We start from the raw sequence: 25,816 nt of genomic DNA on the forward strand, positions 1-25,816 counted from the left end.
TTCCTAAAGTAGTCATGGGTGTGGTGATTAGCAGTCTAGCTGAGTTCATCAGAATAGTTGCAATGAGGGGATCACCGGCAGGTACATATATATGTAGCTGATCCTTCATCTCGCGGGTTGTCACTGTTGGTTACACATGCCATTATATTGAAATGAAAATCTGTAAATTTATCATTCTGTGATGCTAACCTTTTCAAAATTTTGCTCGGTGTTGCCTTGAAGAACTCCTTCCGTGCTGCGGCAGTGCCTCTCTTTCTAGTGAATAAGATCTGGTATGCAACTTGTCGGCGTTGCCTTGGGTTGGCATGAATTGATGGCCATCTTCATAGACTCCCTTCACAATGGAGTCTGGTGAAGAGCGTGGTTTTAGTTTTAAAAGCTTAATTTCTTCCTCTACTTGAAGAATCTCTTGTGGCAGGATGCGCTGATTTCTATAGGGTTTTTTTTGACAATGATTTCCTCACATGAGATTTCAAAGAGGTCTTCCTCTATTTTCCCCATTAATACAGCTGTGGTTTGATCGCTTTCATCACAGCTGCGGTTTGATCGCTTTCATCCTCAATGAGAACCACAACTCTATGCCTGCATTTGTACACAGAACAGACTTCTGTAGCTGAATATGTAAGAAAATAGCATTTATACAGTGTTATTGGACACAAGTGCGGGGTAACAAACTAACAATTAGTGATTCAATTCCCATACATCACAAACTAAAGGGTAAAAACTACTCATACCTGTCACTGCTCAGAAGGTATTGGTCCAGAATGGAAATGGTGTTCAAATATGGATTACACGCTAAACCAGTTTCCTTAATTCTCGTGTATTGAGCTTATGCCACGTACAGGCAGCCCCATACATAGATATAAGTCTGGAAAAATGGATTACATATCTTTAGATAATAGATATATTGCACACATTGCAAATTTCTGCATATCAACAGCAAGGCTAATGCCTCCCATAACCGAGCTTGCTGTTCAAATTTGCCTCACCAAAGCTTTCCTCTGCCTTTGCCAGGTTTCTTTTTGCAACTGTGTGATCTACCTCAGCAACAGATAGCCTCTCCCTTAACCTCTTCATTTCAGCCTCCAAAGCATCAACATCCTCTCTGAGTTTCTTCAATACTCCTTCCCTCTCCCTAAACTTCTTCATTCCCAAAGCTGATTGAACATAAGGCTCCAGCCAACTCAAGTCGAATCTGAAGGTCTCAACCTCCTCCCACAAAACTTGAAGGTGCTCACATGGATCATGCTCACGTGGATCCTCCATCATATCCTTAACCTTTGTAGTGTTCAGAAAATGCAATAGTCGACCCAAAGCTGTGAATGCCCATCCACTAAACATGAGACTTCTTTTCCTCTGGCAGCTAATCAACGAAGGATGCCATGAACAGACTTCTTCCAGCAGTGGAACAAAAGCTTTATCTACTTTCCCTAATCCCCTGAAATCTACAAGCTCGCCAACTGGGGTCAGTGGGGTGGAGGGAGCTTCATCGTTGTCCTCAACTATGGGAGGGCTAACTGGGCTATCAGTCTCCTGGTAAGGAAGCACTTGATCAGATCTTGGTTCTATTTTCAAGTTTCGAACTTTCACAGAATCAACATTTGGTCGAACAGGGTCAACATTTGCATCCTGAAAAGCAAGCGTCTGTTCATTACTAAGTGATGTATGTGTGGTTGAAGCATCTGAATATTTCACAGAATCCACATCTGAAGACTGACTTTGAAGTTCCTGCTCAAGAAAGGCAGTTTCTTGGTCTTTTAAAACCTTAATGTCAGCTTTACTGACTGCAACCTCAGCTTCAACAATACATGTGTCATCCACGAGATACCCTTCATTCGGGTCAAAAAGCTCACTCAGAGGCATGAATGATGTGAAGCCCCAGTCACTTTTTTTTTCACTGAACTGATGCTGAGTGTCTGTAAATCCAGATAAGAAGGATAAAAAAAACACATAAAAAGGAATGCAATGCACATATCATAGAAAAAATTCCAGCGCATATATGGTCATAATCATAGAGCAGGCCATCAGCAAGTAAAAGTCCTTGAAAGAAGATTGTTACAAAACTTAACAAACCAAAAAGAATTAATGAGCCAATGTACAGTCTTTGGTTCACTTATCAAATTCACTGATATGAACAGCAGAGATTAACATAAATAGTACTTTATGACTTTATGTAAAGAAAAGGAAATCAGACATTGAGTTGCAATCCAAAGTAGAATCATTCTACTGCATTAAGAAATCAGCTTGCAATCCAATAATTAAGAGACAAAGGCTCAAGCATAAAAGTGAGATAGACGAACAAGGTGAAGAAGATAGTAAAGTAAAGAAGAAAAATACCTATTGTTATCGATTTGTCGCTGTTAAATTGATTAACGACAGTCAAGGTGAACTCGGCATATCGACTCCACCCAGATGGTAACTTTGAAGCATCTGCAGCGTTCAAGTACATGGACAAGTATTGCCTCCCATTGCTCCCTTTTGGATACACCACGATCCGCCTGATCAAAACCAGCCAAGTAATTGTACTTATAAGAAAGCAAAAGTAACAAAATTGATTATACGAGAATGTCATGTGAGATATGTATACCATTTGAAATCCCCGACGACAAAACCATCAGAGTAATGTCTCCGGGTTTTGATCTTCGAGAAGTTGTCGACTGTCCAGGTGTAGGTCATGGATATAAGCTCCTGACCCTCTTGCTGGTTATACATTCTTGTACCTACTTTAACCAAACCAAGCCCGTACAGGTGATCAACCTCATACATATTAGTATAACAAACGCAGCAGAAGCTAGGTTAGATTCAGAAAAACTATAATATGCATACCTTTTTTTGAGTTGAATACGCTTGCGGCTTGCCACAGAGAGAGAGAGAGAGAGAGAGAGAGAGAGAGAGAGAGCAGGAGAGAGAGTGAAGGAGGGTGTGTGGAGGAGGACTTATAGGCATGTAGTTGAGTTGGGATATGTGGATGGCTGCCTCCTGTCCGTACTAGGGCTTACTGTATGGCTTTACCGACATGAGATGAGGTGACGTCGCAGCCACAGCGCCACAAACGAGTTTGCGCTCAGGGGTCACTGGAGCCCCACTCAAGGAGATGACTCCACTTGTGGCGGAGATTGGGTACGTGGTCACACTCATGAAAACAGCTTGATTTTTTACAATTTCCTCTTGACTCTTGATATTTCCAATCTTATATTATGTTAGAAATTGTTATCTCAAATTGTCTTTGACACAATTATTTTGTCTCTACCATAACAATTATAAATAAAAATTCTAAATTTACTATTTTTGAGAGGCCTACATAATTGCATTAATAAGAGTGCCATCAAGGGATATAAATAGTAGACACCTAAACCAGGCATGTGGGTTTAGTCTTTCAAAGGCTAGGAACCGAGGAACTCTATTTAGCAAGTATAATTTATTATTGGGGCCGTGACCACTTATCCAATTTCAGCATCAACATTGCCCACTTGCTCCACCAACAGTTTTTTAACCCCATTTACCCAATCTAATATCTATTGACATTTTAACCCCTATTAATTAAAAAGAAACTCATCCCTCTCCCCTCAGACTCTCTGTCTCTCTCCCCCCGATCTCCACCTCCAGTTTCTCTCTCTCTCTCTCTCTCTCCCTCCCCGCACCGTGCCCGTTGCCGCGCTCCACAGAGGCCGGACGACGCCGCATAGGCCAGAGACGACGCCACAGAGACCGGACGACGCCGCATAGGCTGAAGACGACGCCTCAGAGGCCGCAGATCGAGGACTCTGTTGAGATCGGACGACGACGAGCAAGGTCGATTTCGGCGACCGGGCTTCTGGTCGATTTCGGCGATCTGGGCTTTCCGGTCTGCGACGCCGATTGGAGAAGCAGCATCCACTCCTGAAGACGACCAAGCAGCTTTGGTCGGCCTACCTCGCCGGAGTCCAACACCTAGTAGTCGAGAAAAGCGTCCGGTCTTGATGTGGGTGCCCAGATCATTTTTCTGGGTGCCCAAAATTTTTTTTTTAAGTAAAATATGGGGCAGAAGGAAAGAAAAAAGAAAAAAAAATGATTTGAATGTCAATTGGAGGCCAATAGAGAGAAGTTAAATGTCTATTGGGGGCAATAGACGTCTGAAAATCACATTACTGGGGGGCAATAATATTTCTATTGCCCCCCAATAGACCAACATAGTACACTACATTTCCACACTATAAACACAAATAAACGTATCAGCTATCAAAAACATAATTCCCACAAATAATAACATAGTGTCAATAAATTATTGGGGGGTAATAATATGATTATTGGGGGAGAGGAAAAAAAGGAGCCAACGTGAAAATCAAGGAGAGTGATTGGAGATTTCGATTGGAGGAAATCAAGGGAGATTTTTAAGGGCAAAAATATATTCTTGGAGGAGTTAATTATGTGTTGCCGTAAAAAGCCAAGAGAGAAACAAGGAAATAACGTGGAAAATCAAGGTGATTGACGCCACACAAGGAATGATATGCATGGAGATTTTCAAGGGAGAATTTTAAGGAAAGAAGAATTCCAAAACAAGTCTAGGTTCATCCTACAATTCCTAAAGGAATTTTGGCCGAAAATAAAGAAGAAAATCAGAATTAATTAATGGATATTTCGGCAAAAATATATTCAGAAAATTATGGACTTATTTTGGAGCTTTATGATTGGTTGGATGACACAACAAAGGTGACATGACACTCTGTGATTGGTCGAAGCTATGATTATTGGGAGGCAATAATATGATTATTGGGGGGCAATAATATGATTATAAATTGATCAATTGTGCCTGTAGTGTATTCATTTTGATTTTGGGAGTTCATACAATTCACTGGACGGCAATAATATGATTATTGGAGGCAATAATGTTATTTTTGGGGGGCAATAATATGATTACTGGGGGGCAATAATATGGTTACTGGGTATTATTAGTGACCGGTCGCCGGATTCCGGTCACCGGTCGCCTGATACCTGTACCTGGTCGCCGGGTTCCAGTCACCGGAGTCCGAGGCCGGCCACTAGTCACCGGAGTCCGGCAAGGTGGAGGATGATTTCTCCCTCTAAGTGAGAAAGAAGGAGAGGGCAAAAAAGTCCCAAAAATAAATAAAAAGAATAAAAAAAGAATTAATTGGGTAAAGGGGAAATAATCCCTTAGAGTGTTTTGGGTAAATGAGGTTTAACAACTCACCATAAGTGGGCAATTTTGTTGTTGAAATTGGGTAAATGATCATTTCCCCTTCATTATAAACATTGAAGCTCACTTTACAAGCTAAGAAAAATTAACGTGTCCCAAAGCTAAACCCATCAATTCCTTATTCTTAAGGGCTTTGGAGTTATATTCCACAACTACTTTTGCAAATTTTAAAGCGGGACCTTTTGGGACGACTAGTGTGATTTGTTTGCATCAACAATTTGATGGCTTGAATACTTATAAAGGTGGCTATGGTAGTCTTAGGAGATGACATCTTTTCTTATACTGGGCAATAGATTTTCAAATCATCTATTGGTATGAGCGGCTTTAGCGGCAGGGACGGATCTATAATTTTTGTTACAGTGTTAATGTTTCTGGTGTAGTGGTGTTTTGTAATGGCTATGGTCATCATAATAGTTTCTCTCCGTTGATGCATGGTCTTGGAGTTTGCAATGTTTACTAGCATCCTACTATGAGCGGTGCTAGCTCCTAGTAGCACACGTGGGGAGAGTGGGAGGTGTGAATTTCACTATTTTTTTTTATATATTTTAAATCGAACTCATTCAAAATTTCACCTAATTCGGTATGCTATTACTCAACACAGGTGATCCATGATACTAATTGAATTCCAACACATTTATAGAAATGACATTTTGTACCATTTTAGAAGAGGTTCTTCATTTACTTACTCCAAAGACACAAGAAAATAAAAATGTTTGATTTCATAAAAAGATTCACAAGAAAAAGTTAAAAAAATAAAATAAAATAACCGCCTAAACAATAGATGAAACTCGAAATTCAATTTTTGACGCATCGTAGACCATTAACTAATACATAGTTGACAATGCTAATTCAGACACAGACACTATCCACGCGCGAGCTGGATCTTTTTACACACGCATATGCAGAAAGATTAGTAGATAATTAATCAAATAAGCAACTCACAAAGTTTCACTTAGCGATTCACTTAAAATTTCAATAATTTTCTCTCAATTTCTATCATTTTTTTTAAAACTGTATCAATATCCAAAATTTTCAGTTTTCAAACTATGGATATTTCCTTGATACCAGATATATTGGTCATTAGGTCAAACGGTTCGATGAGTAGCTTCATCTCAAAAAAAAAAAAAAAAAAAAAAAAAGCGCGCATATGACTGACTACAGACCAGAATTGTGCGCTTGGAAGGGAGAGAATCAGTAAGGTGCACAACCAGTGTCCTGCTAATCTCAACTGGAACACTGTTTTAGTCCAACAGTTTTGACCGAAATCTCCCTCTGGAATCGGTCTCTCCTGCTGCTTTAATATCGAGTTCTCAACCTGTGAGTTTTCTCATCTTGAACTTCTCTTTTTTTTTTTTTTTTTTCTTTTTCTTTTTTTGGATGATCTTGATGTAGGACGAGATTTTAGCCAATTTCAACCAAAAATCTCGAAAAGAAAGAAGCGTCTTCACATTAATAAGAATAATTTGAATATTGGAAATTGGTATTCAAATAGGCTTCTTAATGATGAAATTAATCATAAATTACTCTTTTGGATATATCGGGATTCTCGAGCAAAATCTTGATTGGGATTCCAAGCGTAATATTCTTTAGTATCTAGGATTTTATTTTCGATTTTTATTTAATCAGGTTTAATTAAGTTTTCTAGTTTTAGTCTATAATAAATTATTCTTTTTGTTTTCTAGTTGTATTAGGTTTATGCTATGTGCCCTATATATAAGGCACCTCTTAGATTGTAATATTCATTCAAATTATCAATAAAAAACCAAATATTAGAGAAGTTTCTCTGTGTTTCTTACGGTTGTGCCCGTAATTGCTAGTGGATTCTAGCTCATCTCATATGGCTTTCGAAGCTTGACGGAGCCTCTTACTATCGTGTTCACGCTTCCCGCATCAGATCTGATCTTCTAGGTGTTAGTTACCATCTGGGTTTTGCTCGTTCTTGGTGATTATGAATCTGGGCTTTGTTTGTTTCCGGTTTTGCTTTTGATATGGTTTCTGTCTTTCTGATTGTTTAAAAATATGGCCTTGTGCTTACTCAGTAGCATTATCTCTTTGGGATTCGTGAGTAGAGATTAGAAAATTAGAGTCTTGAGGTAAAACAATTACTTGAATTACAAAATAGAAAATAAAAAATCAATAGAAATGACTGTCACTCTTACCCTGCGAAAATAGTTCTTACGAGGGAAGGTTGATTTTGTTCTTTGTCAGGTACCTTGTCTAACTGATCCCTCAAAAGGGTTTGGTGTAAATGATGTTGATTTTTAGTCTTTATTATGTCAAGGCAGATTGTTTCTAGTTTGAGCTCCCTTCAGAATCTCTGTTGGATTCTTGTGTCTTGGTCTTTGTTTCTTCTTTGGAGGGCTGTGTTTTTTTCCTTCCTTCTTGTAATAGGTTGCTGGGTTCTTGCTCTTTGTGAGCTTGCTGTTGATCCATTTTTGGGTTCCACCGTTCCAGCCGTTGTTGTTCTTTTTTTTCCTTAATGAAACAATTGAATTTGCCAAGGAAAAAAAAAATGAACCTGCTATAAGTCGTTGGTTGAAATGCAACATGAATTATAGACACTTGAGATAGCAACTAGTAATGTAGTAACATAATCATTCATTTGACTACAAGGAGCCGGGATTTGAAAATTACGGAAGCCCCATGCTACGGCATAACCGTCTCTCTGCCAAAATAGTGCAATTGAGTGCCCAAGAACTCTCTCTCTCTCTCTCTGCTGTCTCTCTCTCAACGCTCAACCGTTGGTAGTTAAGGTACTTTCCTCGACCAATTGTCTGCTTTTGAGTTCTTTGTACCCAGTGATCACAAACAGTAAAAGGCTTATGAAACTTTTAGCTTATTTTGTGGTTTATTTTCCCGCATTATCTCTTTGTTTTCCCTAAGAGCCCTATCATATTATTCATTTGGAATGATTTTGACGTATAATTTACTTCTGTTACGTGATGTGTATGTATTTCTGGTGTGACATTGATGGCTTTTCTTTTTAATGAATTACCAGAATGGGGAAGAATGAAGAAAATGATCTTGTATCAGGAACTTTCACATGGAAAATCGATGAATTCTCCAAGTTGAATGCTGACAAGTGTTATTCTGAAGTTTTTGTTATTGGCGGTTTCAAATGGTATATTTATCTGTTACAATCTTAAATCTTGGGGTGATTATAATTTGTGTTCTTAGTTTTGGTCACTCTACATGGCCAGGCGGGTCTCTCTAGATCCAAAGGGGAACAAAGGAGTGAATCAGAAAAAAAAGGGGAACAAAGGAAAAAAATTCATATCCCTGTATTTGGAGGTTGCAGATTCCTCAACATTGGTGGACTAGATATGCCAAATGCAGTTTCACCTTGGTTAATCAACTTGATAGAACCCTGTCAATCACCAAAGGTATACATTATCTTTTTTAATATTTTCTTTAGTATCTTAATATTTTTTTTATTTTTATTTTTTTGAACAACTGCTTCCTGTATGTTAATCATCTTGACAGCAACAAATAAATCAGAAAGTGCATATTTTTGTTGCTGTTCATGTTGTTTACTTTCCATTAATTCATTTAAGGCAATTTTCTGAGATAAGTTTCTTTCATTTTTTATATATTTGGTTTTGATCATTGATAATTTTTAAAAAAAAAAAAATCCTTAGCCCACACTGATTATATATGTCAGTAAGAATCGAACCCATGCCTTTTATAATGTTAAAATTATAATTTACCAACAGGTCACAGCTCACCGACAAAATCATTGATAACTTAATTAGAAGCATATTACTAAATATACTAAAGGCAAACTACACTTTTACTGTTTAGTTTTAGAAAAGACAAAATTAATGAACAGTGATTTGACGGGTATGCCCTGCATTTTTCTGGTCTTTTGCTTGATTGCCCCTCTACAGGTGTTGGCTGCAAGTGAGGCCGTGTTGGTATGGCGTGTTTGCTTTGGAGAAGGACACATCTTCATTCTTTTGGTATGGGTTGTTCGCTCGACATAGAGAGAGCGAATAGAACTGGGGAATGAGGGAGAGAACGCAGAGAAGCAGAAGAGGGGGACGAGAGGCTCTCAGGGTTTTGTTTTGATTGCGCAAGAGTTTTGGTATTATTTTTTTTTTCTTTTTTCGGAATCAAAACCCTATCTGTTTGTAGGTATTGGTATTTTTTTTCCCCTGTAATTTTTGGGTTTGCTGTGTTTGCATGGTTTTTGGGATCATCTGAATGATGAATTTGATTGTATGAGGCTTAATGTCTGGGCTCAAGGTGTGCGAAGCGTTGGTTTTGTCTGTGTTCCTGGTTTTTGGTATTAGAATGTTTGATGATAATGAGTTTGATTTGTCTTTTGTCTAGAATCTCTTCTTTTTTGCTTCTGGGGGCTTCCTATTTGCTGATTTCGGTGAGTTGTTTGTGTTCTATTTTGTATTGGAATGGTATTTTTTTTTTTATTTTTTTTTTTTTTTTGATAGGTTCATGTCTAATCGATTTTTTATTTTTGTATATTTTGTTTCTGCTTTTTCTGTTCATTCTCTTCCCATTGCTGTTGCTGCTCTCCAGTTTTGTTGTTCGCTCTGCATGCATCGATCGGCTCTTCTTTGCCTATTTGGGTGAGTTGCTTTTTATTATTTTTTTTATTTTTCTTTACTCTTGAATTTGTTTTTAGCTTTTTTAGTTCTTCATATTTTTTTTGTTTAGATCCTTTTGAGTTTGGTTATTTGCAGAAGGGTTTTGTCTTATATGCATATGGTGCATGTTTGAGCTGAGAATAAATTAGACAGTAGATGCATATGGTGCACAAACCTCAAACTGCAGAATGCCTATTTGAAATTGTAGAATGGTTGAATCATTTGTTAATTGATGTTTTAGTTCCCATGCTTTTTTAGTTTCATATTCTGGCTGTGGATGATAGCATCATACATAGGAAGGTCATTGAAAAGCTATATAATATTTCTTGCTCTAAGGGTAGCTTTTGCCTGTCTAATGATAGTCCAAACATTCGTGTACTAATCCAAGCTTCCAGGATTGTTGAAATACCTTTTCTGTGGATCGGAAAGCCTTAATAGTTTCAGACCAGCTAGGGAGGATTCTTTGTTGAAAATATGAAATAGCTTTGTTTAATAAATAATCTTTGCTGTGGCTTTCAGTCATGTCCAAGTAGTCAGCAACACAAATGAGCTGTATAACATTCTGACTGCAAATTTGAATATCAAAGCCATGATAGAATCTCGCAACAAGCTCAAGAGTGTCTGCAGTAGCAGGGACACTCTGGAGGAAGTTAGCAAGATCTTCCTGCAGATTCTCTTCGAGTGTAGCAGCAAATTTGGCTGATTTTGCAGCCAGAAGCTCCTGCACAGTAGATGGTTATTAACGGGAAATGTTATTGCCAAATAGAAAAATAAAAATAATGAGCTGCATTCTGTTAGAGAAAACAAGATCAAAATCTAGATGATAATAAAATTGTAGTAAGATTAGGAATGTAGGAGTTTCAGAATAGTTTCTTACTATGTTCATAGTGAATGGCTGACCACCAAGCACATTTAGTTGCATATCCGATGTAGACTTGGGCAACCTAAATAGAGTCAGAATAAAGTCTATGAATGAGTCACTAAAAGAAACATTGGATTTTGTTTTGCAGTGACTACTTTTGATAGTGGAACCGGGGCTTTAAGATAAGTACGGGTGAGTGTTTTTGCCAGTTCTAACTATACTCAAACCCAATCCACAAGAAGACAAACAAAATGAATAGTGTCCTGCCTGTTCTACCCCTGCCTCATGTCTTCGATTACGGAATTGTCCTGCCTCATGTCTTCTATGGCATCGAGTCCCAGGAGCTGTTTGCTTCTCCTGCCACCGAGTAGTGTTGACGTGGCCGCGCGTCCTTTCCCTGCAGAAATATAGAGATAGAGGGAGACAGCGATGGTGAGATCGAGGGTTTGCTCCTTTCCTCCACACAAAGAGATAGAGAGCGAAGGGAATTGAGATTCAGCAGTAAGCAATTAAACTATGAAAAGAGGGAAAAACTTCCTGCGGTTTGTTCCTATGCAGAATCAAATCCAATTGAAGCAAGGTTCTATTTCGACTTGGAGAATAAGACGATTGCTCATGTATGTTTTGTTTTGTTTTGTTTTTTTTTTTTTTTTGTTCTCTAATTGGGTATTGATTTGGGTCCTCCTCAATTGTTTTGACGCAGATTCTTGCTGGGTTTTCTTATTTGTTCCTATAAATAGAAGCAATTGTTGGGGCAAAATCGATTCTGAGGATGTCATTATTTTCTTAGAGATTCAAGCTATTGAAGCTCCTGAATTTTCAAGGAGGACTTTTGATGGGTATTGATGAATTTCAGATTGTTCTCGGGTATTATTTGCTTGATGGTGTTTGGTTTCAGATGTTCTGTTAGTTTGACAAAGGTGCAGGTTAGCTTTTGGTGTTCTATGTTTGAATTGTTTGAGTTAAACTTAACTTGCCACACATTTGCAATTGAAGCTTAAATTGGGTGAAATCTCTCTCCTTTTTTCTTTTTCTTTTTTGTAGTATGATCATATTGTCAATGAAATCATATAACTGTCATAAAAAAAATATGAAATCACATAACTAGCAGTGGTTCAATCATGCATGTACGTTTACATAGATTACTATTAGATTGTCATGATAGTATCAATTTGCGTATTAACATGTAAAATATCCTTTCTTCTTTGAACAAAATCTGATTGATACTAAACCAGATTTATTTATCGGTTTGGACTGCTCGTATCAGTGGTTTTGGGTTTTAAACAAACCAGTTCTCTGTTATGTGCCTCTTTTCGATTTGAAATTTACAATTAGATAGTATCTACCTTTTGCGTTTTATATGTAAATTTTATCATTATTTTCTTTAGTTCTTTCGGTTCCTATCCCACAAAAATAAAGAATATTTGTTTGACAAAATTTTTAGGCGATTGTGTTTCCAACAGTTTTTCCACCTTTATTTAATTTTCATGTTTTCTTAATCTGACTTACAAAGCTCTGATATTTTGTTGCTTTTGGTTTTGCCTGCAGCAACTTTGTCTTCAATTGGATCAATTTACGAGTAGAGTGCCTTCTGTGTGATGTTCAGGTTCCTGGTCAATATAGCTGTGTTGATATCTGCCATTGGGTTTTTGTGGTTTTATTTATAGATTCAGCAAGTATTCAAAATAAATCTCACTGTTCTCTCTGTTTTGGCTCTTCAGTTTTCTTTTATATGTTTGAAGTTGGCTGCTTTGGGATTGTTAAACTGAGGTTAAGTTTGATTCGGTCTCATAGCTATGAAAAGTATGGATTCTAAAGAAGGAGGTCACTGCTGTGATATGTATAGTCCAAATGATTGAATTATCTTAATGAATTTGGTATCATTATTTGGTCATCAATATTGGAATTTGTGCTTCTTTGGCAGTGCTTTAGGATTGGAGATCAGGGCTCATAGAATCTGTAACTGTTCAGGATGAATGTTGTATTCAGAATTCATTCTAAACATTTGGTCCTTTGGTTTTTCGTATTATTGGGAAATTGTAGCAGATAAATAGTGTAGATAAGCATATCAATTTACTAAAATGAGTTGAAGTTATGAGTTTTATGAATCTCACTATGAGAAAGACTTCGTTGAATTGCAACTAAGCCATAGCATACACTGCTGATTTCACTGTGTGTACTTCTATTGTGAAAAATCTATCTAGATGCTTTTTGAAGATATTAACCCTGTCATATGCTTTCAGATTGCGAAAGCTTCTCTGAATCAACTCAAACTGTTCCTGATGTAGGTTTTCAATTTCAATTTCATCTTCTTATTCATGCTTGGTTGTGTTCAATATACATTATGATTGTTTTGTTTTGCATTTTTTGTTTGAGCTGGATTTTTGCTGGGTGGGAATTCAATGCAGGAATTGACTTCTTGGAATTTAAACCCTAAGAGGTTGTAGCAGCAGTGGCCATTTATGTGGTGGGAGGAATCAAAGCATTAGATCACACTGAGAATGCAGTCTCTGTGCTCATCCAACATGTAGACTTGGAAAAGAAGAAGAAGATGAAATTGAAATTGATGACTTTTGCTTTTGCATTTGCTCTTATCATTTTGGTGTTGATTACAAATTTACACAATCAAATACATACATTAAACATGATTACTGCAGACGTTGATTTTGTTTTTGGTTTTGGTTTTACTTTTGTGAGGCAACTCCTTTATGTTTTGAATTGAGGGAAATTTAAGCTACAATCATCCACTTTTAAGTTTCAAGGCATGCACCGATTGTCCTGACCATTTGCATATATATAAACCTTCATTCAATTTACTAGCAATTTTCTACCCCGCAGCATCGCGCGGGACTACTTCCTAGTTCTAACTATACTAAAACGCAAACCAGATGAGGACAAACAAAATGAACAGTGTACTTTCAGTTTTGACCCCTACTTTTCTGGGCGTTTTACACTCTTGCCCGACAGACACCTGTTATTTCGTTTGTTTGCCAATTGCCACAAACCCTGCCACCGCTTTGACCTGTGTGTTTTGGTAGCTGACCCATACGCAGAAAGAGAGAGGCGTTGATCTGCAGCCTGAAGATTTGACGATTTTGCATGATCGAGCCTGGAGTTCAGCAGCCTGAAGATTTGACGACCTTTGTCTCACGGATATAGGTCGTGGTTTGCTGATCAGTTTTGGTTCTGCTTCTTTAACACCCCTGTTTGATTTCTTCAAAATTTATTCACATGTCAATGATTTACGGTCTGGACTGTACCAGATTTTCTAGGAAGAAGTAATTGATAGCTTCTAGGAAACTAGAGTCCAAGATGGTACCTTTGATATAACAAATTCAAAATATGGTGGAAAGCCCTACATTGATATCAGCAAGGTATATATATTTGCAGTTATTCTGCAGATTAAAAACTAGACGCATGCCAAATTGAATCACTAATTCTCTCTGGTTGCAGTGAAAGAAGGGAATGACTGCAAAGAGAAGATGGTTACTGCACTGCGGCCGTATTGGATCAATGGCTACCGGATAATATAAAGACACATTATCATGTTTTGCAACTGGTAAGTTATTGCTATTGGACTTAATGAATCGATTGCATTTCGTGCTTGATGAATGATAAGTGATGTTTTTGGTGCAGGGTGATGATGTATATGATGCCATGTTGAACCAGACGAATGTTGGCCATACCAATAACAAGTACTCTGTGCTTCAAGTTCTTGGTGAGCTTATTTTCCGTTCAGCATTTTGGATATTTATATAAACTTGAAATGTTTAGTCATTCTAGGTTATTAAATTATTGTGATTTGAAGTCATGGCAATACAAATGGGGTTGGGGTGGTTGATCGAGCACTTTAGTGGTTCAAGGCTTCAAGCAATCATATTCACGAAGTTATACATAAACTGACGATAAATTTATAATTTTAAGTGCAAGCGGTATAACAATTCAAATAACATAAATAAACTATCATCTGCTCCAATAAGTCTATGCCCTTATGGCATTGGCATATTACAGAAGTAAGTATGTACTTTATCTTTCTTTCTGAATGGACATGCAGAATCCGATGATGGTGGTAATTTTGTGGTTCACTATAGATTGGGGGAGAGTAGGTGTCAAGGGTTAAATGGAGGGGTTTGTAATAATAAGATGGTGGAAACTGAACCAACTTGGAACTATCGCACTTTGGGGTATGCCTTTCTCAAGTAAGTTTAAATGTTGAAGAAGCCTAATGGTAAGAGATTTTATGCAAGCATAGATGGACAAGGAGATATGAAGTTCATTTATGGGACCAAGGGTCTTGGCATCCAACATAAAGGAAGAAGGGAAAGCAAGTTTATCTGGGAAAGTACTTAATTACTAACTAGACTGCTCAAAACCACTTAATTGTCAGATAAACATATCTTGAATCATCAAACACAGAATGTATATGCAGGGGCTTATGGTGAAGAAGAATCCGCAGTAAGAGCATATGATTTGGCAGCACTCAAGTACCGGGGAACACCAACTTTCAAAAATTTTCCGATCTCTGATTATGAGAATGAAATTGATCTAATGAAGACTCTTTAACATTAGAAGAATACTTGGCCTCTCTAAGAAGGTATTTATTCATCTTATTAATAAAAATTGAGCAGTTACCTTAACTGTTGTAAAATGCTTTTATTTTTGTCTATTTACAGAAGAAGCAGTGGCTTTTCAAGTGGTGTATCCAAGGACAAAGGAGTTACAAGGTAAGCTTCATAATCAATGCTTTTGTTGGGTCTGTATGTACTATTCCCTAGCTCCAATTAAACTGTACTGTATAAATGAGTGGATGCAAAAGGACACATCTTTGTAGACAATTTTGTCTCTCATTTTTGTTTTTTCTGGATTCCAGTCAACTGATATGTAGATATCTATTAATTTTCAATGAGGTAAAGTTAAGTGAAACTAACTAATGCTTTGTTGGGTTTGTATGTTTTATTCCCTAGCTCAAGTTCAACAATGCAAGCTCTCTATATTCCTACGTAATCTCAGTACTGCCCTGTTGATGCTCTCTTTTATTTTCTTTTTTGGGTGAACTAATGCAAGATCTAACTCTCACCAAGCAACTTGGTCTCTACTGATTTGGATTTGTAATAGATGATATGGTTTGTCTATCAGCCTATTGTTTTCTCATTATTGGCTTCGTTGTACACCCTTCTTAATTCTATAATGAAACCCCTAGCCTGCCTTAGGAATCCACACCATTTTTTGCCACTTTTCTCCTTTTATTAGTGATCTTTAGATAATATGCACATTTCAATACATATTTGGAAATGAACCAAGCATAGAGCACCTGTGATACTCTTTAACTTCAGGCTAATTAGATTTTCAGTTGTCCAAAGAACTCTGGTTATGATATCCATTGCTTTCTTTCTATCAGTTGGTAGTGAAGTCTCAGTATTTTTCTCTTTTGCAGGACAATGGCAATTAAAACCCTTCATCAAATGTGACTGTTCTGATAATGTCACTTGCCACATTACCTAGCTGTAATTTAGTCTCTTACTGTCTTTGTTTTTATTTTGATGCCACTCTGAACAACCATACTCTACCTTCAAAATCACACCCATCCAATGATCATGATTTGCATTTGCATGAAAGTCTATACCTTGGATGTTGTTGGCCTACTTCCACATGAGCTATGGACATCGAGCTACCCATTCAATCTGTATGTTGTTATAAATTATTGTGCTCGAGTTTCACATTTAGCTGGCCAAGTTTAGTACCAAATTTGTAATATTTGTCATATTTTGAAATATGTAAATACACCAGTCTGATTAGAATACCAGCTTTTGTAGTCTGTAAATAAATAACTTTTTCAATTATAATACATATTTGGCATGAAAGTAAGCCAACGTTTCTTGAATTGCAATTGCTACTCTATTATGCAAAAAATTGAGGTGGAAAACAAACCCGCAGCATCGCGCGGGATTCGTGACTAGTAATATACTAATATAGTTTTGGCTACATATGCTTATGTGTTCATTTTTTTATTCCTGTACAATGATGTGGTTTCATCCTTCAAATATTATATAAGTTTGTGATATTTGATCTTTTTGTTTTGATAGACACTGAGCATGAGTTCAATGCGAATGAGAATGACTGGGGATTCACGAGATTCATGCCTTTAAGTGAGATCCATGACCTCTCTGAAAGCTATCTTGTGAATGATATTTGTATTGTTGAAGCCAATGTTTCAGTTCGTAAGGGTGATATTAAAATCTTAGACAATGAAACTGGCGAGCTTATGGATTTGAAGGGTTTAGGACGAATAGAGTTAGCTTTTCATCCACTGCTAGAGGAAGTATGTTTGTTGCACCCTTCTTTGATTGAGTGCCAACAGAGGAGTCGTACATTTGTCGAATGTGCATTCACAACATTGGGCCGACTCTTACATTTCCTGTAGACTATAAAGGTGAAGGATTTGAACCAAGATGGCTATGAGAGGCTTCAAATTTTATGGGATGAGCTCGAAAGATTCAAGTTTGACTTGACTTGGCTGCAGCCTCATGGTCAATCTGTTTTTGGTATGAAGAACATGACCGGAAGAGTTGATAGAATGAGAGAAGATGTCAATGTTTTGGAGAATGAAATCAGGAGGCGGAGGGCTATGCTAGCAGCTGCAGAACACCTTGAGAGAGCGAAAGATAGGTGATGTGGATTGTGTAATAGACTATCCGTTGGCTTGAATGTAGAATTCAAATTGTCTTTGTTCCGAACTAGTTTGTTAATGCTATGTTTGCACTGTATTGCTTCCAGCAGGACTAGTGAGTTCTAAAATGTTTGCATCCAAGAAACTTGCTTTGTGATATTCTTAGTTGCACATTATTTCTAGTTGGAGCTTTCATTTCCGTATATATTTTCTCTACTCCACGATTCATTCACTTGTGCTAAAAATTGTGATTCAAGGGGTCTGAATTTCTTGCTTACTAGCAGTGCTAAGTAATTTGTCCGTGTCTTTTTCTGAGTAGAGCCACAGTCTAAGTGCACAGGTAAAGATATTATCAAAGCTTCCTAGTGGATGGACAAATACTACATGTTTTAAATATGTAGACCAAGTTTTAATACCAAAATAAAAGACTAGACAGACCTCTCCCTCTTCTTTTAAAGATTCACTTTCTGCTCGGGTTTTAATAATGAGGGAGGTGGCAAAATTTCAAGTCGGCGCTTAGGGCTGTCAATGGGTCGTGTCGGGTTGGGTTCGTGTCAGGTCAAAGTATTTATCGTGTCGCAAAAGATAAATCCAAACCCAACCCATTTAATAATCGTGTCAAAAATTTAAATCCAAACCCAACCTATTTATTAAACGGATTACCTATTTCCAACCCGCTTAACCCATTTAATAAATAGGTCGTGTAGTGTTAGACAAAATGACTCATTTAAAGGTTAACAATACGACCCATTTAACTAAAAAAATGCATAAATTGATTAAATTCTCTAAAAACTCTATAAGACGAAGAATATAAATAATTATATATAATTCATAAATAATTAAATCCAATAATTATGAAGCAAAATATTTCAAATTGTTTAATCCTATGATCAAATACTCCCAACGTCCAAAATTTCAAGAAGAAGTACAACATAATTGGGTTATACGGGTTCACTTTGTGTTGGCGGGTTGACCCGTAGCCGACCCATTTATTAAATGGATCATGGCGGGTTGACCCACGGCCGACCCGCTTTTTAATCGTGCGGGTTCATCGCGCTTGATTTCGTGCGGGTTTCGAGTCGTGTTATCGGGTCGTGTCGGAATTGACAGCCGGCGCTCTTTGACACGAGTAGGTTTTTGACATACGTCCTCTTCGGCTCTTCTTTGTGATGTCTCTTCGGCATTGCTTATGGCATCACGACTCTAGCATCTGGTTAGGTTAGTTCTGTATCTTGGCAGTGAGTTTCGTGAGATTCTGTGTTAGCACATTCCTAGATTGATACATATACTAATCACATAATTGCAATTTCACACTTAATATGCAAATAGAGGTCTCTTTACTGAACTCATTGAATAGTCGCTGGATGCCCCTTCTAAGTTTTAACTCCAAGGATACCCCCTTCTACATACGGTGATCTTGCGGGATTATGAATAAATTAGGTCTCAATCTTGACCTGTTTTTTGAGACTTAGTAGTGTTAGGTTACTTCAGTTACTCAGGGCTTTAGTGCTATCGAAGGCGTTCTTATGTTAGGCTATTTAGGTAGCTTAGATAGCGACTCGCTGGATTCTCACGAGTCTACCATAATTAGTAATTTCTCATTTAATATGCTAATTATACAACTATTGATTTATTTTTAAAAAAAAAAAAAATTCTATCGTATTTCCGTATTTTTCAAAGGAACTTGTTAACTAATTTAGCAGTAGAGTTTTCCGACATCCGCTCCGAGAATACAGGGAAGAAATTTAGAGTTTGGAAATCGCAAAGAAAAGGGTGCTGCTTGTCTGGCGGCGCCCCCGTGTCGACCGTGGGTTCCGGCCTTATCGACGAGTGGCGGGTGTTGCCAAACGGGATCGAGGGGTCTCGGGGCTCCATTTCTGGCTTCTGCTTCGTCCTTCTGGGTCATGTACAATTTTTCTTTCCTCTCGGGCGGCGGCGCAGGTGTGTAGGATGGGTGGTTGGCAATCGACGCAGGCTTGGAGAAGGTGGTCAGAGGCCAAATTGTGGTGGCGGTATACCATGGATTGTATGGTGCTGGCTATCTCTCTGAGATGGGTCGATTGGCGGAGAGTGCAAGGGTGGTGTCAGGCTATCGCACTGATAGACGAAGCTGGGCGGTAAGGCAAGGCGAGTTTCTTACTGGGTCTCGGTCTGGACTCGTCGGGATTTGGATTTAAGTCTAGATCCGGCAGACAACAGCTGAGGTTGGTGTGGCTTGCTGTGTGGATTGCGTCTTTCTAGCGTTGTGAGTTCGATGGGACAATTCTATGGTGGTGGTTTGCCGGTGAACCATCTGAGGAGAAGGAAGACGGTTGTTGGGGCAGCTTTATGTGTTTTTTTAGAGTAATTTTTTTGGTTAGGGTTTTGATTAATTAGAGTTTTGGTTAGGTCTTTCTGGTCTTTAGCATGCCCCTACTCTTTTTGAGCTAGGGTTGGGTCAAATTTAGGTGCCATGGATTTGGTGTCTTTCCTGGGGACGAATTGGTTTATTTTCAGTTTTATCTTATGGTCAATGTGCGAGCGATCCTTACACGTGGTCTAGCATCTTTGGGACATAGTGTGGAACAGGGCGTTGGTTTTTCTTGCGGCTGTCTGTGAGGTGGTATCGAAATTCTGGGGATTCTTGGTAGCCCGAGAGATTGGGCGGGATAGGTGGTTAGGGATTGGACCCTTTCAGCTCATGGAGGTCAGTTATGATGACGTTCCTGTAACTGGTTTAGGTTTCAGGAGGAGAGTGGGGAGTTTATGTCCACCACCGGTCATTCCCATGCTTTGTAACTTTGATTAAGTTTAATAAAGATTCTTATTCTAAAAAAAAAAAAAAGGAACTTGTTAAGTTTCTTGTACTTTTGAATTCAAAAGTATTTCAAACGATTTTTTACGTCAGTTTCCATAATGTACACATATTATTGAACAAAATTAATATAAATTAATATTTTAAAATTTTAAAAATAAATAATTAATCAATTACAATGCTTCGCCAAACTTTTCAATGAACTATATATTAGATGAACTTGTCTGAATAATACATGTACTGTTTTTTTTTGTATTATACACATTTCTTATTTTACTAACTATGGTGCCCACTGAAGGTGGGTGATGCCCCGAAAATTTGTTATTATTTTTCGAGGATTTTTGTCACACCGTAGTTGATCGAGTTCATATCATTTAAAAACAAATCTTTATTTGCATAAAACGATTTCACGATTTAGTAATAAAATGTACGAAAAGTAATTCGGTTCGTAAATGAACCACGTGAGATTTACTCACCTCTAACTCCTACAGCGTCTTCTCACCGCAGATAAGGGATCAAATACACTCCATCAATCACATATGTACAATACGATCTTAACTTAGTTCACGAATCGAAAACGACTGAATTTCGAACTCCCATTTACCCTAAAATTCTGAAAGTAATGCTGATTGAGGCGAAACTTCATCTGAGACCACCCGAGGTCTCCAGAATACTTATACGATCAACATATCAAAACTACAAGTCGATCAGACGACCAGATCCTCACGGATCGAAAACCGAAACGAATCGAACACCCTAAAACCCTAAAAATCATAACTTGCTCATACGATTTCCAAAACTTATGTATTGTACATCGACGCGTTCGTATCGATATGTAGATTGAAAAGAGGAACATAACTATTCCTGGGGTGGCCGGAAACTGCCGCCACAGACAGTGGCAGAGTTGCCGTCAACCACCGCCAATGGTGGTGAAACCTATATGCACTTCTTCGTCTCATCAAACCCAACAACTTTCATAACTATCATAAAGGTTGAATCCAAGTAAAAAGGATCGAAAAGTACCTTGGAAGCTACGGGAACTCAAAAAATTTCCAGTTTTCCGGCGAGCCTTCGTTCTGGGTCCACGGGTCACTACAAGTCCTATCCTTCTTGGAGCATGATCACCGTCTTCTGGAGGTTCTAGAAAGCTAAGTAACTCGAGCTATCGTGGCCGGAGGAGGGAGAAACCGGCGTTGACCCAAAACTGAGGTCGGATCGGGTTTTCGTTGCTGCGGCGGCTACAGGCCGAGATAGGTGGCAAGGCGGCCACGGGGAGATGCGCAAGGTCGAGGCGAGGCTACCCCAAGAATTTCACTTCCAAAGGTGGCCGGAGAGGAAGAAATGGTCGGAAGAACAAAGAGGGTGATTTCCGGTCGAGAGAGAGAGAGAGAGAGAAGCTCGGGTTTCCAAATTTGGAAATCTGGGCTTTTTTGCAATTTCTGAAACTTCCGTCCTTTTATCAAAAATGGAAACTTTTTCCGAATGCGATAACTTCTTCATACTAACTCTGATTTTCACGTTCCGCATATGCACTAACTTGTATCGATGCGCTCTACGACTTTCGTGGAGGAAGTTTTCACAGAATCCTAACGTATAAAAGTCAACCCTTGAGACGAAGCATTTCGAGCGAATAATTGTTCGAAATAATTTCCACTCCACCCTTGAACCATGAAGTCAGTCTAACGAACACTTTATTAATTCCCGGAACCCAGTAGGAATTAATAACGAATTTCTGGGGTCTTACATTCTACCCTCCTTAAAGAAATTTTGTCCCGAAATTTAAGCGCACTACCCAAAAATCAGGTATGGAAAAACTCATTCTCGAATCTAGTCCTTGTTCCCCAGCAAGTAATGCACTCGTAGCATTCTAGAATAGTCTCGAAACTTCGAAATGAAATTTGCCTAGACCGACAAATAATATCAACACCCTACCTTGTATCACCGCACTAGTCATCCTTACCACATCAATTGGTAGCAACACCACCATCTCCTGAATTCCATCCCCGCACACAACCCAACAAAGACTCTGAAACTACTGCACTACACGCAGATCACTCAATAGTCTAGAACCCTATTATCACAACAGTATGTGTAACACATCATTGATAATGTAACTCTAGCACTATGAGAACTTGGAAAAGAAACCCGCCATTCCACCCAAATCAATAATACAAGATTCTTTTGCAATCATCATTTCACAAAATTACAACAAGTTCTACATGCATCAAAATCACACAGAAACTCATTCATAAAGACAATAGAGCAAGCATCATCCACTTAATAAGTGTCCTACTACTTTAGAACACAAAATCACACTAAGGTCGAGCCTCGACCAACCAACACAAAAGCAACACCAAATAAATACATGACATTGTACACACAATCAAAGTGGTAGAGAATCTCCACTGCCACACATTGAAAGACGTATCACGTAACCAGCACACATAACCACACTCTGAACTCTGCTAACTAATAGCAAACACACTAGTCCGTCCCCGCAGGCGGCTGTCTCCACTGGGTCCCCTGCCCACTATCCTGAGGTCGGGTACACTCTTTGGCTACATGCCCATTCTGGCCACATCTAAAGCATACCTTGCTCTTCGGCATCGTGCACGCTCTTAAAGCATGGCCCATCTCGCTGCAATTGTAACATCTCAAAGGTGCGGCTGGTGCTACTTGCCTGATAGGGGCAGCCCTAACAGGTGCAGCTGTCACTCTAGCTGGAGCATGATGGTAAGTCCGCTGTCTCTTCCAGGACCCACCCTGAGTACTTAGCGCACTACTGCTCTCCGCAACTACCTTTCCCCTTCCTCGGGAATCTCCCATAGTAGTCATCTCCCCTTAAGACGTCAGAAGTTCCTGCTCAAATCCAAGAGCACTAGCAAAGATAAGTGCCATAGTAAGCAACTGAAAAGGAGTCACCCTATCTCTGATCACCAGGTTGAATCCCCGTTGGAACTTCCGAGCCAAAGACATTGGATCCATCGGCCTAACAAACCGATACAACTGTGAGAACCAGGCCTTATAGTCCTTAACACTCATAGTCCCCTGGACTAGAGAAATGAAGTCAACCCCCAATTTCTCCTAACGTATAAAATTCAACCCTTGAGACGAAGCATTTCGAGCGAATAATTGTTCGAAATAATTTCCGCTCCACCCTTGAACCATGAAATCGCTCTAACGAACACTTTATTAATTCCCGGAACCCATTGGGAATTAATAACGAATTTCTGGGGTCTTACAATTTTCCAAAATTTAATTAGTGGTTATTGGACGGTTTCGTGGCTCATGGATGGAACGGAAATGTTTCGGGCGAATAATTATTCATGAAGCGTCATTTTAGGGGGGAGCGAAGGTTGACTTTTTATTCATTGGGTTTATCTGAAAACTTCCTTCACGAAAGTCGTAGAGCGTGTCGATACAAGTTCGTGGACATGTGGCACGCATCAATCGGAGTTCGTATGAGAAAGTTATGATCGATTGAAAATTGGGAAAATTCTATAAATAGAGGTTTCCGTTTTCGGAAATTACTATTTATATTTTGGGAAGTTTCCAAAACCGGAAAGCTTTCAAATGCTCTGTTCTCTCTCTTCAGCCGCTCGACCCGACCCGGTTTTTTCTCCGAGCTCCGGTGACCTCCGGCCTTGAAACTTGGACAGACTTCTTCGCCTCCACTGTGCGCTCCTCCCTGTGGCATCCTCTAGCGTCGATTCTCACCCACGACGGCGCTGCGAGGTGGCGATTTTGAGGGCAGTTGGACCCGGTCAAAAATCTCAGCTTCGGCTACCCCATGGCTTCAAACCTTCTGTTGTGAGTTCATAGGAGCCTCCCTTGTTGATCCATGGTGGTTGTTTGGAGCGATTTACATTGGAATCGGTTCAACTCAGAGTGAACAGTGTAATCTCAGCTTGTGGGCTTGATTTTGGCCGATCTAGGCTGAGGTGGTTCAAACTTCAGGTATTAAAGTTGCTCTACTTGGTATTCTTGACATTTTGGACGGTTTGATTTAGATGGTTTTAAGTTTTGGCCGGCGGTAACCGTGGTGGTTGTGCCACCGCCTGTGGCGGCGCTGTGACGGTGTTCCGGCCATGTAAGGTACAGTTTCTGATTTTATATATCGTCTACTCGTCGATACGAGCGTTTTGATATATAATACGTAATTTTTGGAGATCGTATGAATATGTTATGATTTTTACGGTTTCGAACCGTTCTATTGTTCGATCCGTGAGGATTCGAGCGTTCGATTGACTAGTGGTTTTGACATATTGATCGGAGGATTGTTCCGAAGACTTTGGGTGGTCTCGGATGTGGTTTCGCCTTGATTGGCGTTACTTTTGGGGATTTTAGTTCAAAACAGGGGTTTCGGACTTTAATCGCTTGTGATTTGTGTACTAAGTTGAGACCGTATGTGATTAGGTACTTGACGATGTATTCTTGGACATATATTTTGTGGTTGTGCTACTCTGTTCTGTATAGAAGATGCAGCAGGATTCAGAGGTGAGTAATCTCACAATGTTCATTTACCAACGGAGTTACCTTTATCGTGTTGAGAGTTATTTAGTTAACTGCAAACTATAGTTGGTATTAGTAGCATTTCTGAGTGAATGACTACGTGTGTGTATATATATATATATATATATATATATATATATATATATATTTACGTGAAATATGTATATTCTTATGGGTTGATGGGTGATTAATTTAAACAGTATGTATGATGAGTTTCATTCTATTGTTTTGAGGCTTGACTTTTCGGGAGACAATGTGTTAGGAATTGGGAATTTCTATTGTTTGAAAAGTGTCAAGATTTAGTGTGAGTTGCTTTAATGAGATTTGAATGTTTTGATCTGGCGACTGGGGAGGTCTGATGATCGGAGGTCACGGGGTGGCATCTCCTTTTGATTTGGTTTAACATTTTGGGTCCAGAGCGACTTGCTTAATGTTTTGATCTGGCGACCGGGGAGGTCTGATGATGGGAGGTCACAGGGTGACATCTCCTTTCGAGAGTTGAGTAACATTTGGTCCTGAGTGACTGCTTTTAAATGTTTTGATCTGACGACCGGGGAGGTCTGAGGATTCGGGGTTGCTAGGAGTGACCTCAGGCATATATATCGGGAGTTCATGCCTTTGGCCGGGTGAGTGGATACGATCAGTTAGAGCTCTAGTCTGTTGCCATTGTACATTATGGGGAGTAGTGGGGAGCTGCTTGATGCTCATGAGTACGTGTTTTAAAATGGAGTTTTGGGGATTCTTTTTTTTAAATGTCCAGGGAGGACTTGTGTATCACATTTTAATTGTCAGAGTTTCAATTAATATGATTTTGTCACGGGGTGACTTTTGTTGTGTTCTTTGGGGAAATGCATATTTAATTGTTAGAGTTTCAATTATATGATTTTGTCACGGGGTGACTTGTGTTGTTTTCTTTTGAGAAAAGAATATTGTGTTGGGAAGCATGGTATGTGTTCCTTTTTTCTCGAGTTGAAAGGTTTTCCTCGTTTTGGTGTGAGTTGTGTGGAGTTTTGTTTTGAGTTCCTCATAAAAGCTTTCATGCGCTTACCCGGTTTGTTGTGTGGCAACCCGGTGCACTATTCGATGGTGTAAGGGTTAATCCTGCATGTCAGGATAATCGTGGCTGAAGCTGGGGTAACTTGTTGGCAGCAAAACGGGTAGGAAGCAAATTTTGTGACTTTAC

General features: G+C 38.9%; 1 protein-coding gene, 1 long non-coding RNA gene and 1 pseudogene across 18 annotated transcripts; 2 read left to right on the forward strand and 1 right to left on the reverse strand.

Moving 5' to 3' along the window:
* Positions 1 to 667: 667 nt before the first annotated feature.
* Positions 668 to 2,977, reverse strand: LOC133714908 (MATH domain and coiled-coil domain-containing protein At2g42480-like). 2 transcript variants are annotated; one of them, XM_062141188.1, is made up of 4 exons: positions 2,827 to 2,977; positions 2,588 to 2,720; positions 2,338 to 2,498; positions 668 to 1,916 (listed from the first exon to the last, which is right to left on the reverse strand). In XM_062141188.1, exons 2-4 carry the CDS (start codon positions 2,710 to 2,712, stop codon positions 946 to 948), a joined length of 1,257 nt encoding a protein of 418 aa, XP_061997172.1. In that variant the 5' UTR covers positions 2,713 to 2,720; positions 2,827 to 2,977; the 3' UTR covers positions 668 to 945. The 2 variants fall into 2 exon arrangements, with proteins under 2 accessions (XP_061997172.1, XP_061997171.1); XM_062141187.1 differs by having other exon boundaries at positions 755 to 1,916; positions 2,588 to 2,723; positions 2,827 to 2,966.
* A 3,358-nt stretch (positions 2,978 to 6,335) lies between these two features.
* On the forward strand, positions 6,336 to 17,555 carry LOC133714921 (ubiquitin C-terminal hydrolase 12-like; annotated as a pseudogene).
* Positions 9,147 to 16,719, forward strand: LOC133714922 (uncharacterized). Of its 16 annotated transcripts, none has more exons than XR_009848872.1 (12): positions 9,147 to 9,278; positions 9,527 to 9,572; positions 9,731 to 9,780; positions 10,809 to 11,277; positions 11,364 to 11,586; positions 12,209 to 12,944; positions 13,069 to 14,034; positions 14,114 to 14,219; positions 14,297 to 14,378; positions 14,715 to 15,254; positions 15,334 to 15,384; positions 16,095 to 16,714. It is a non-coding gene; the product is annotated as an uncharacterized LOC133714922 (long non-coding RNA). The 16 variants fall into 16 exon arrangements; XR_009848883.1 differs by having other exon boundaries at positions 9,156 to 9,572; positions 11,364 to 11,527; positions 12,209 to 12,266; positions 12,904 to 12,944; positions 16,095 to 16,719; XR_009848884.1 differs by having other exon boundaries at positions 9,156 to 9,572; positions 11,364 to 11,499; positions 12,209 to 12,266; positions 12,904 to 12,944; positions 16,095 to 16,719.
* Positions 17,556 to 25,816: the final 8,261 nt, after the last annotated feature.

The sequence above is a fragment of the Rosa rugosa genome, chromosome 6 (assembly GCF_958449725.1).
Source record: "Rosa rugosa chromosome 6, drRosRugo1.1, whole genome shotgun sequence".
NCBI classification, from domain to species: domain Eukaryota; kingdom Viridiplantae; phylum Streptophyta; class Magnoliopsida; order Rosales; family Rosaceae; genus Rosa; species Rosa rugosa.

Coding starts and splice junctions, on each gene's coding strand:
- LOC133714908 (XM_062141188.1), bottom strand. CDS start 2,712: ATGTATAACCAGCAAGAGGGTCAGGAGCTTATATCCATGACCTACACC. Junction 2,499..2,587: donor GTCGTCGGGGATTTCAAATG/GTATACATATCT, acceptor GGTTTTGATCAG/GCGGATCGTGGTGTATCCAA. Junction 1,917..2,337: donor CGACAAATCGATAACAATAG/GTATTTTTCTTC, acceptor CTGGATTTACAG/ACACTCAGCATCAGTTCAGT.